Below are 12,579 nucleotides of genomic sequence, written 5' to 3'. Positions count from 1 at the left end.
TGCTGAAGATGAAATATTTTCAGTTGAACCAGACAAGCAAATCTGCATCAGAATCTCCTTCTAAATTTCACTTTGCATTGCATATATACTCACTACTCTACACGACTCCACACAAAATTCACCTAACCTTACTTTCTATAAACACACACACAAACTGTTTTAATAATCTGCTTACTTCTAAGGTCAGCCCAATTCTTGCTTCACCTTTCGTGACTTATTTCTCTCAGTTGGAGGCCAGACAGGCCAGCTTGCCAAATATTAAACGCACACATACACACACACAAGAATGTGCAAGTACACGTGCATACGCGCGCACACACAACAACCCATCATCTGTTATTGTGGATCTATTCCCATGAAAGACCAAAGAACCTCCTGCTCAGGCTTCTGGGAACCATTAGAGGAGGGATCAGTTACGCGTGTTTATGTGTACGAACGTGTGTATGTGTGTGTGTAGGCATGCACATATGTGTTTGTGTGCTTGCATTAGAGTATGTCACTTAGTCAGCGCTGACCTTGGGCCATTTGGTCCTGTGGGCTTTGTTGTGGTGTTTGAGACACGTGTCAACATTTGCTCCGCCCTCGCCTTCAAGTCGCCAACCAGGATGCCTCCTGGAGCAGTTTGGGGATGGAAACATTCAGCGTCTGTCATGCATGTCACTTCTGCTTCAGCCCAGTATGTGCACTCATCTTGAAGTGCTTTTCATGCACACTAGTTATTTGTTAGAATAGTGACAAGTTAATCCTTTGTGCACCTGGTTTGCTCCCGTTTTGGGGTCAGTGACCAAAGGTCTACGGCAACTCTGCACAATCTGTTTTCATTACCTTGGCGTCACAGCTAACCACAATAGAAAGAACTATCAGGCGATTGTTATAAATCTGTAAAGTCACAGTGTGAGACACATTCTCATCACTCAGTGTCAGAATGGAGGTCATTAATTTTCCTTTCAAGAGAAGTAGGGAGAGTTTACTGGTGATATGGGGGACTGCTTCTCTGCAAAAGACAACACCATTCAGGGATTAACCCATCAAATTTTGATAAATGGCTTTGCCATATCAAATAAGAGAGATGTGTTTGTTGTCTGAGCAACCTCCGCTCGCACATGCACTGCAGTCCACAGCGTTGGCGCCACCAACCCCCACACATGCTTACAAAACATCCAAAATAAAAACTCTCCCCAGATCCCTCCATTTTTTTCCCCTTCCCATGTGTTATCGGTGACCAGGGATATAGTAGGATCACAGAGGAATCAAATTTAGGTGAAAAATCCAGCCTGTAACTTATACCAGATTAAAAGCTTAGAGGCAAGTTATCTCAATCCTAGAAAGGCACAAAGTGAAAAACAAACACACACAAAAAAAAGTTAAAAGGAAAACGGTCTTGGCCCTCTCTTTCTTTAACAGTTGCATTTGATTTTAAAGCATGAAATTGAAATTAAATCATTGCAAGTTCTACCCTCTTAGGGCAGGATAATGAAAAGGCTGGGGTGCCTCTAATTCCTACGGAGCACGGCAGGCCTGGCTGTTGCGTGTCTAGAGTGTGTGTTTACTGCTTCTTTCTCGATGGCTGTGGCATTCTCCAGTGGAAAATCTCGTAAACTGTGGCCAGACCGTTTGGGCTGTTACAGCAGTGGTGGTGGTAGCAGTCAGGTAGGCAGAGCTGTGTGTGTGTGGAGGAGATTAGCACTGATTTGGCCCTCACACGGCAAGTTTTCACACTTGATTTTTAAATAACTTGACTACAAACACAATCATGGCAAGCAGTGTTTTTTATTGCCTTTGATGACATGCTTTCATACCGTAATTGTCTAACTGTCTCTTTTAACCAGGCTATAATAAAGTACCCACGTAGAGGAAATCTCTCCTCATATTTCACCCTTCATTCATCTCCCTACAGGCTCTCTGTCTATTTTCAAACCTCTGGACCGCGAGGAGCAGGACATCTTTAACCTCACAGTAATCGCTGAGGATCACGGGATACCCCAACACTCGTCCATCCAGCTGCTGTGTGTGCATGTGATCGATGTTAATGATGAGGCGCCCTGGTTTGAGCAGAGCCAGTATGAAGTAGAGATCTCGGAGAACCAACCTCCAGGAACCAGTGTGCTGACAGTGTCTGCCACTGATCTGGACCAAGGTCTGATTCATAATGTGCAGGGATTTGATCTGTCATATTATATTTGTGCTGCTTTTAATTCTTCTTAGCCATCATTTGCTGACTTTGTGTTCACATTAGAGACATTAACAGTTCTTTTTATTTGCATAAGGACTACATGAGGGGGGGTTAGCATGCATTCTCCCAGAGTTAGTCAGAAGCACATAAAGTAGAAGGATTATAAACTTTCTCCTCAAAAGCAATTAGTGAAGTAAACAGGTGAGGTTGCCAGGCTGCTTTCTCGTAGCACGCGATCTGGCACACAGACGCCTGAGGGAGGGCTCTTGCTGCCAAATGCTTATACAGCAAGCCTCATGACAAACAAACAAATAAGTATACAAGCTATTAGAAGAGAATTTGAAACATGTTGAAAATGCATTTTTTTCATTATTATCTACAAGTTATAGGATGGAACTCTCTGACCTTCACCGACATTCTTTGATTTTTAATTTATTTTTACAGGCCATTTTTAATAGAATGCTGTGACTATATTTGTTTCTCTGTAGGAAGCAATGGCCAGGTGACATATGACGGTATCTCACAGGAGGGTTTCAGCATCAACCCAGTATCAGGTGTGATTATGATTACTAAGTCTCTGGACAGGGAGCTTCAGGAATACTACACTGTCACAGGTACTGTCATCTGATTGTTCTACAGCCTTACAAAAAATGCCTGATCTGATACATAATAAAAATAATATTTAAATTATGAATTACTACAACAAATTATAGTGTGCTTTTTTATGTTCTGGCAGTGTCTGCAAAAGATGGAGGCCTTCCACCGAACTATGCTAAAGCAACTGTGAGGATCAAGGTGACTGACGTTAATGACAACGCTCCTGTCTTTGGACGTCTTTACTACAGCATAGAGGTGCCTGAAAACCTGGAAGCACTACCTCTGTTCACCCTTCGAGCCACTGATCAGGATGCGGGAGACAACGGCAGGATAAACTACAAAATTACAGGTGAGAACTTCTTTTGATTTAATGTTTTAAATGATCGGTACCTAGTTTCAAATGTTTACAAGCCATTTGCTATCGCTCTACTTGCAGCTGGAGATTCATCTGGAGACTTCCGCTTGGATGGCCAGTCAGGTGTCCTGTCCACCTCACGGCCCCTTGATCGGGAGAAGAGGCCTGGGTACAGTTTAACGGTGATAGCTCAGGACCAGGGCCACCCTACACTTAGCAGCACTGCCACTGTAGAAGTGATAGTCCTGGACATCAATGATCACAGCCCCCAGTTTCAGAGCAGCAGCTACACAGCAGAAATTTTGGAAGATGTTCCCATTGGGTCACTCGTCCTGGAGGTGAAAGCCATTGATTTGGACCATGGCCCTAATAGCCAAGTGCTGTACTTTCTGAGCCATGGATCCCAGAGCATGTTCATGATAGACCAAAACACAGGTCGCATTATCACAGCATCCCCCCTCGATAGAGAGAGAACAGCTTCTTACACTTTTGAGGTGTGTGCCACCGATTCTTCCCCCGCAAACCCACGTAACTCCACTGCTCAGGTGACGATCTATATTCAGGATGTGAACGACAATGCTCCGTTCTTCATTCAGGACCCACTTATTGTGAATGTCTCCGCCAGTAGTGTCTCTAATCGTCGAGTTTTGGCCACTATGAGAGCAGAGGACAAAGACTTTGGAGCTAATGGCTCTGTTTTTTATCGTTTCGCCAACCCTGTCAGGGGGTTCACCATTAACTCACTGACAGGAGAAATCCAGGCCACAGAGAAGCTGCAGACCATGACCCAAAGCCAACGGACTTTGATAGTTCAGGCCATGGACCAAGGGAACCCAGCACAATCTTCCCTGGGAGTGGTTATCATTTACATAAAGGAGCAGAGCTACAGTGGGATTCGCTTCTCTCGCACAGCAAGAGATGTCAGCCTGCAAGAGAACGCTGCTAAAGGTTGAAGTGATTTAAAATCTTTAACATTGTAATTCAAAGAGTGTAAATATACATTTGAAATAAGAAGTATAAATGAAATGTATCAACATAGTGTGTTTTGCATCTTCTAGGCACAGTAGTAACACAGGCTCAGGCCCAGTATCCAGATGGCTCTAAAAATGGGATCACCTACAGTATATTCAGTGGCAATAAATTGCAGTCCTTTGGAATCAACACAATTACTGGTAAGTGTTGGCAGTACGACGGTTGGTAAGATGGCAGTAAACATTACAAGGTTATATTTTTGAAATGTAGAAAGTGAGTCATTGATACTTTTGTGATTTAGGTGAAATATGGGTCCAGAAATCTGAAGGACTGGACTTTGAGGAGACCCCAAAACTCCGCCTTGTGGTGAAAGCTGAGACAGCATCCTCTAGCTCCTACATGGCTGTCAACTTAATCCTTCAGGATGTAAATGACAACTTGCCACGCTTCCAACTCCAGAACTATGTAGCCTACATTAGGGAGGCGCAAGGCTACGATTTTCCCATTATCCAGGTGCAGTAGCTTTTCCCCCAAATGTTTATTATGCTTGGCTGCTGTTTAAATGTGAAGCTGTAGAATAAAAACTCTCAAGCATCAGAAAACTGGATAGTTTCAGTGCTGCAAAGGATTGACTTTTCAATTTCATGTGATCTCAGTGTCCCAGAAGAATTTACTGTATAATCGCTTGTGCCATGAAGCCAGAACCATATAGCCCATTTTTATTAACTATTGACTTCCAAGTCCAATATTGCTCACTAGTTTGAGTTACACTAAAACAGCTGCTGCAAATGTTTCTATATTTACGTTTCCAAAATGGGGTGTTAATTCACTCAGGTGGCCGCAGACGACCGGGACCAGGGTCAAAATGGTCAGGTGACTTACTCTATCAGGTCATCATCCATGAGTGGCTTGTTTAAGATAGACCCACTGACTGGAAGCGTTACCACTGCAGCCATAATGGACAGGGAAATCTGGACCCAAACGAAGTGAGTCTTGCTTTTATTCTGTTTGTTTGTAACCACATGTTGGCATGAGTTTCCTGTCAGCTAATCCACATGCATATTTAGACTCTGTTACAGTTAGAATGTACACTTATTCTCGTCAACTTTTCCTTGTTTTTATAGTTTTGCTCATTTTATGTTCATATTTTGCTTTGAAAAATCCAAGGATTTAAAAACGAGTTGCACTGTTTCACCTGACTTTCATTTGGATTTTATATTGCTACTGCAAACTTGACTCAAATTTTGAAGTCCCACTCAGAAAATCCTTTCTGTTATAGAAAGAGAAAAGTAGATTTTGCATGTTTTTGCATCACAGCCTTTCAGTGTTATGAGAAAATCATGTATCCCTTGCAGATAATATTTTTAAACATATTGTTTTATTAATATTTAAAATGACTTTCAGGCACTTTTGTGTATTGGAAAACACACACAGAAAGAAAGAAAAACATCCAGACAAAAACAGGCTGTTCGATGTGGGCTTTGGGGACCAAGAATTGTGTAACAGGGTTCAGAAAGTTTAAAAGTTAAAAAGCTGACATTAATTTTGTCGCTCCAGGCTTGTTGTTACGGCAACAGACCGGGGAACCCCACGGCTCGCTGGCTCTGCCACCCTCACTGTGATCATCATTGACCTCAATGACAACAGTCCCATGATTCCCCTGCCTCAGAAGATTCGAGTGCCTGAGGGTAAGTCAGCTTCACAGTGGAAGTTAGCCCAGTGATCTTATCATAAAGCCTCACATCACACTCCCTGGCAGCTCGCTCAGCAGGGCTCAGTGAGAAAAGTCTGACCCTTTGATGAAACAAGCTATTGCCAAGTTCCTCCTCCGTTCATTTCCTGTCTATTAGTTCAAGGCTTTCCAGAACCGGATATTTCTTCATAAAGTTTTTTTTCTTTAAACCAAGACACTCTGTGTTTCATTTTAGCTGCACCTAAATATCTGCTCTTTGTCTTCACACGTACAGATACTCTCATTGGCACAATAATCACCCAGGTAACGGGAAATGATGTGGACTCGGGGCCAGCCCTCTCCTACACGTTACACCTAGATGCAAGCAGCCAAGGCATGTTTGGAATTCATTGTTATGGAGGAGGAGTGTCGCTGACTGGACCACTAGACTACGAGGAAAGGACGTGGTACACTCTGACCGTTCGCACATCTGACTCTAAACATCAAAGCGAGGCCAACCTCACTGTGCTGGTGGATGATGTGAATGATAATTCCCCCACCTTTACCCAGGATTTGTATCAGGTACTGCATATTTCACTACATTTTAGATTATCGGAATATTTGTTAAAGTTTTCAATAATCTGTAATGGAGATAAATATATTTACATTTAATGTGTTTCTTATCAGGTGGCTGTATCAGAGCACCTCCCTGCAGGCAGCGCAGTCGTCACCGTAACAGCCACTGACCGCGACTCTGGGGACAATGGGAAAATTACTTACAGAGTCATGTCATCAACGAAAGGTGTCTTCTACATTGACCCAGTCAATGGTATGATTACTGTCTGCACTGCATTTATGGTTGTTTATAACTACACTCTAACCAGAGTTTAAGAGCCCCTTAATTATACTTCATTAAAAAAAATGCCATTCCCTAAAGCGCTCCTTGGATGCTCATTTGGGGTTTGGACATATTCGCAACGAGTATTGCAAAATATTTAATCATTTTCTTCATTATAAGTAATTGAAAACCAAATCGAATGTTATTTGCCTCAGATGTTTTGCTTGTGATAGCATCTAAAAACAAGAGTGTCATAAAAGAGGACTTTTTTTCTTTACACTAACTATACTTTCTCCTGTCCTCAAAACATTTCCATTTGCCTGAAATAATGTTCCCTCAAACAGTGTGTACCCAAATCTGCCACAGTGTTTACAAAATGTAATTGTAATTTACTTTTTTAGTTAAGTCATTCATTACTGTGTAAGAGCTAACCAGCACTGATATGTAATATGATGGGTTGTGAAAGAAAGACCTAAAATTACGTTGGCCTTCTTATGATGGTACTCTCTGTTTCTTCGCAGGTACTCTATTTACTAAACAAAAGATTGAGTTTGACTTCGAGAATCCCTCCATTCTGGTGGTGATTGAGGCACGAGACCAGGGTACTCCATCCCTTTCAGCCATTGCCACTGTGCATGTTCAAGTGTCTGACATAAACGACAACGCCCCCATCTTCCATCAGTCAGAGTACAGAGCCACTGTGTCTGAGGACGGCCTTCCTGGATCAACTGTTCTGACATTAGAAGCTGTGGATGGAGACCTGTTACGGGATAACTGTGGTTTTGATTTTGCTATTGCCAGTGGCAACTCGGGTAATCCCTTCCAGATTGAGAGCAGCGTGCGCTTCTTGGAGGGGCGGGGCTTCCAGACAGTTGGGAGTCTAATCCTGGTAGAGAAGCTGGACTTTGAAGCGGTACCAAGTTATAACCTGACGGTTGTGGTGTCAGATCGTGGAATCCCTCAGCGTAGCTCCAGCGTTCCTATCATTATCAGTGTTACAGATGCCAATGACAACCCTCCAGTATTCAGCCGAACAGAGTACAGTGTGATTCTGAGTGAGGGTACGGCAGCAGGGACTGAGATCTTGCATTTATCTGCCACAGATCCAGATTCTGCTCCAAATAGTGAGGTCCAGTACTCTATAAGCTCAGGAGATGAGACAGATCTTTTCCATGTAGACCAGTGGACTGGAGCTTTGAGGCTGCAGAGACCTCTGAACAGCGAGACACAGTTGTCCCATTTGATTGTTGTCCAGGCCACTGATGGCCAAGGACACTTTGCTTTGGCCCCTGTCAGTATAGAAGTGAAGGACATCAATGATAACCGGCCTTTCTTTCCCCTCAATCTAGTAACTGCAAGCATCAGGGAAAACCAACCCCAGAACGCCTTAGTTACCATGCTGCATGCAATTGACCATGACAGAGGGGTTTTTGGACAGCTAAGGTACTACATGTTAGACTCCTTTATAGAAGGAAAAGAGGGCTTCTTCATCAATCATACTTCAGGTGAAATACGGACCCGCTCTTCTTTTGACTTTGAGAAGATAAACTCATTCCAGTTTGTGGTCATGGCTGTGGATGCAGGCAACTATTCTGCTACTGTAACAGTGAAGGTTTATGTTACGGGGGAGGATGAATATGATCCTGTTTTCACCTCTTCTGAGTTCTTATTTGAAGTGCCTGAGGGAGCAAAGAAGGGTCAGGTCATTGGCAAAGTGCAAGCCAGAGATGAGGACGGGGGTGTGGATGGTGTTGTACTCTACTCCTTAGCAGACCACTCGCCTTATTTTGAAGTTAATAAATCAACTGGAGAGGTTTCTTTAAAAACGGATAGCTACAGTAGACACATGAGTCGCTCTAAAAGAGAGCTACGTCTAATGACACTGGATGTGAGCGCTCACAGCCCTCTGGAGACGTCTCGCATATCAGTGGCCAAAGTTACCATAGATGTTACCCATACATCTTTTGGTCTCACCAGAGACGTGAACATGTTGCTCGTCAGTGTCATTGCAGTTTCACTTGGGATCATAGTCATACTGATAACAATTGCTGTGGCACTATTTTTTGTTAAGTTAAGACGTCGGAAGAAGGAGAAAAAGACACACGAACGAACACCAATGTCAGGGACCCTGCTGCACAAGTTTGAGGAAACAAAACTAGCAGCCAATGAAATGATTTACCATCAGGCGCTTCCTGGATATGCAACTGATCAAAGAGGAACTAGTGGGGGTCCGTACACCCGTGGCGGATCCCTAGATCCTTCTCACTCCAGTGGTCGAGGCTCTGCCGAGGCAGAGGCAGCAGAGGATGATGAGATCAGGATGATTAATGAATATCCCAGAGTGTCAAGCATCTCCTCGTCAATGCAGGAGCACATCTCTGCCCGAGGTCCAGACTCCGGAATCCAGCAGGATGCTGATCAGCTATCAGATGTGTCTTGTGAGCCTTCTATTGATTGGTTCAAAGGAAAGAAAGTGGGCAGCGTCAATAGTACTTTGTTAGCTGGCCAGGTGCCAATCTACAGGGACGAAGGGTGCGGGTATGTAGGCGTGGGACGAGGACTCAGCATCTCCCGCCCTAAAGACTACACTTTCCCTGAGGACGGAAAGCCCTCCGCAGATGGCTCCCTCACAGCCATTGTGGCCAGTGATGAGGAGCTGAGGGGCAGCTATAACTGGGACTACCTGCTAAACTGGTGTCCCCAGTTTCAACCTTTAGCTAATGTCTTTACTGAAATAGCACGTTTAAAAGATGAAACTGCGCCTCCTCATCCTCGCAGGTCATTTCATCACAAAGCAAAAGCAGAGTCAAGAATTGACCCTCCACCTCTCATAACCTCTGTGGCCCACCCTGGGGCCAAAACTGTGCATCCAAAGCCTGCCGTAGGTAGGACGTTCCCAAATCTGGCTTCCTTACGAAGATCGCCCATCAGCGCTGAGGGATCCATCTCGTCAATCGCGATGTCTCCAAGTTTCTCCCCGTCTCTCTCACCACTGGCAGCACGTTCGCCTGCAATTACACCCTTCAGTGTCTCACAGGGCCCCTCTGCCTCCGTGATCAGCACAACTGAACATAATTTGGAACACAGTGAAGAGGCAGAGCTGAGGATTTAAATTTTAAAGGGTGAACTGAGCTGAATCACTGCTGTTCTAATCTTGTTCTACTGTATGACCACAGAGGCTGCAACCTGAAATGAGGCAATGCTATTCTCTCTTCTGTTTTCTCAAGAGAAGTACACAATGTTATATCAAAAAGTCCAAATAGCTGAAGATGTGGTGCTTTTTCATGAAAAAAATACATCACTAGCAGGCCAAAAAAGGACTATGCCTTGTGTGTGTGTGTGCGTGTGTGTGTGTGTGCGTGTGTGCCTGCATTTGTGCATTAAATAAACATATGCTTTTGTTGATCAGTGTTAATTTGCACATTTTAATGGAGATTCATAAACGATGTCAATATTTTGTACAAAAGCATTGTCTATATTTTTATATATGTGTGGTTTCTGACAAAATCTGGCATTAACGTGTCAAAGGGGGTGCAAAAACCTCAGAATACATTTTTATATTTGTATATTTGCTGATGTACTGTATACTTGTTTGTACTGTACGTCTGTGGCGTATCTTGTAATTCTTAACTTTGTGGTTTTAAGTGAAGCTCACCATTAATTCTTCATGAAATAGGATTTTTGTAGGAGATAATTGTAAATATTTATAGAAGAAGAAACAACCTCGCTTGAACAAATGAAACATCAGTCAGAATAGAGTATTATGTGACTAGATTTTCTTACAATTCAGTGTTTGATCTTCCATCCAAGGTAACAATGAATGTGAAATGCTGAAAAATTGTCTTAGTCCTTAACACGCACCTGATCACATTCTGCAAAATAGGACTTGACATCCAATGATCCTGTTTTTCAGGCACATGGCTTTAATTTCTCACAACAAGCCTTACTGCTTATCTTTTCTTTGCATTGTGACACGAAAAATGAATAAGGGAACACTGAGCAGCTACTTGGTAAATGTAAAATAGTTTGCCTTATCTGCAGCCTGATCTTTCCAGAGAATGTAAGCTGTTTGTTTATCTACATAACTAACGTTCCTCAGATAAATGTTAAGAACAAACACTCGAAATGTAAAAATTAGTGCTATCCTAACACTGAAATTTTCCTAACACAGTTTTATTTTTTGTCATTTTTAGTTCTGTCCAGATTTTTTCTTTTCCCTTTGGTGTAAATGTATTGACAAACTCACTTTGTGTTACTTGGACCATTTTTCCCAACTCCTTTCAGCAGCAGTATACACAACATGTATGTAAATTAAAACTGGTGCCAGTAAGTGTTACAGTTGGTATAATAGGAGTTCAAAAAAAAGTGTATATATGTATATATATATACACACATGTGTATATGTATAGACACACATTTCTGAATGTTTAAACACCACCACAGAATGTCTCAATGCTTTTACACAGCTACCTATGACATGAAGTGTCCATGAATATAATTGTGCTTTGAGCAAGAAAATAAAATGTATCTGTTTACATTAGTAACCAGATAATGACCTTGCCTAATCTCCATTTTTAGACTGTAAGATTATCTAACATTGTAACGTATCTTTATTTATCTATTAGGCAGATATCAAAAATTGCGAGGATTAGTCAATTTTATTTAGTTGAAAACTATTGGCCAAATATAGATGAACACTACCTGTTAAATAAAAATTACAGTACCTTGTTGTTTGTATTGTTTTGTATTCATCAGTGTTAAGTGCTCCTCGACTTTGTGTTCGTCCGAACTGTGCATACCGTGGTATCACTGAGAAGAAATTCCTCTTGATGTTCATACATATCATTCTAGGCTTGTCCAGAGAAATGTTTCCAGTAAAAAGTGCCTGAATAAAGTACTTGTGATCACATTGTTGCCTCAGTCACATGTTTTTTTCAGGTTAGAAAAAGATACTAAATCATGTAATCATTAAAGTCTGCAGTCTGTATATACATGTATTTTGAACTGGATTTGGGACACAGTGCAAAAAACTCCCAATAATGATTTATATGAAGGCGGCAGTCTTACCCTGAGGGTTTTCACTGATGTATGCTGATGTTTTGTGGACATATCCGAAATCACCAGCACTACCCTGTAACCTCAGTCTCATACCTTATCAAAACTGTGATACAGGCCCCTGTCCCAGAGGCGGTACATTAAAGGGGAAAAGAATTGACATGAAAGAAAAAAAAGATTTTAACAATATTTGATTTAATGATGGCCATTATGTGTAATTTTAAACTTGATAGGCATATATGATGTAACTCAATTGCAATACCATAACAGCTTATTTGAAATATTGGCTTTACAGACACTTTCATTTCCACTGACAGCCTTCATGAAAAAATTGTGCTCTGTTTTGTCAAGATATCTCCTACATGTTTGGGTCTCAAAAGTCATTCATCATGTTGATGTGGATGTGATGAATGTACCAAACTCAGGTCAAATCTCGAAGATTTAATCTTAGGTGTATGACATACTCACAGCTATTTTTTTTCCATTTCTGTCCTTGTTGACCTTGTTTTACCTTAGAAATTTCATACTGTTGTTCTATTTGAGTTAACTGCTCTACTTTTCGATTCCCAAGAATATATAATACACATAAAAACAGCAGGGTGAGGTAAAACAAATGTGAAAAAATATATTACATGTCTGTAATCATGGTTTAGTATTACTTGAATGTTTTCATATCGCAAATAAAATCTCTTCATACAGCTCTAACATTAATATTCAGTCAGAAAAACTAAAATCATCAAAACAGATTGGTCATCTAAACTTTTCTTATTTCAAACTTTAAATTCAGAACGACTGCATGTCAGCAATGTTAATGTTATTTTTTTTAATATATACACCTGTCATGGGAACTCATTGCATAACTGTTACACTGCCTGAGGCTGGACAACACTCCTGCTGTCTGATGAAACAGAGCTGAA

General features: G+C 41.7%; 1 protein-coding gene across 1 annotated transcript in view; it reads left to right on the top strand.

The window, feature by feature from the left end:
• Positions 1-11,514, top strand: part of dchs1a (dachsous cadherin-related 1a) — a 77,451-nt gene extending 65,937 nt beyond the window's left edge. Inside the window, exons 11-21 of the mRNA XM_005926473.3 lie at positions 1,898-2,137; positions 2,662-2,787; positions 2,910-3,119; positions 3,207-4,073; positions 4,184-4,297; positions 4,399-4,610; positions 4,932-5,083; positions 5,655-5,785; positions 6,065-6,351; positions 6,457-6,598; positions 7,129-11,514. Coding sequence (XP_005926535.1) covers positions 1,898-2,137; positions 2,662-2,787; positions 2,910-3,119; positions 3,207-4,073; positions 4,184-4,297; positions 4,399-4,610; positions 4,932-5,083; positions 5,655-5,785; positions 6,065-6,351; positions 6,457-6,598; positions 7,129-9,719 — 5,072 coding nt within the window. The 3' untranslated portion in view covers positions 9,720-11,514. The remainder of the gene's footprint in view (positions 1-1,897; positions 2,138-2,661; positions 2,788-2,909; positions 3,120-3,206; positions 4,074-4,183; positions 4,298-4,398; positions 4,611-4,931; positions 5,084-5,654; positions 5,786-6,064; positions 6,352-6,456; positions 6,599-7,128) is intronic.
• The last annotated feature ends 1,065 nt before the right edge of the window (positions 11,515-12,579 follow it).

This window comes from Haplochromis burtoni, unplaced genomic scaffold (assembly GCF_018398535.1).
Source record: "Haplochromis burtoni strain Fernald_Lab_line unplaced genomic scaffold, NCSU_Asbu1 Contig_36, whole genome shotgun sequence".
NCBI classification, from domain to species: Eukaryota; Metazoa; Chordata; class Actinopteri; order Cichliformes; family Cichlidae; genus Haplochromis; species Haplochromis burtoni.
Note: the sequence above shows the minus strand (reverse complement) of the source record. Positions and strands in the feature narration are given on the sequence as shown.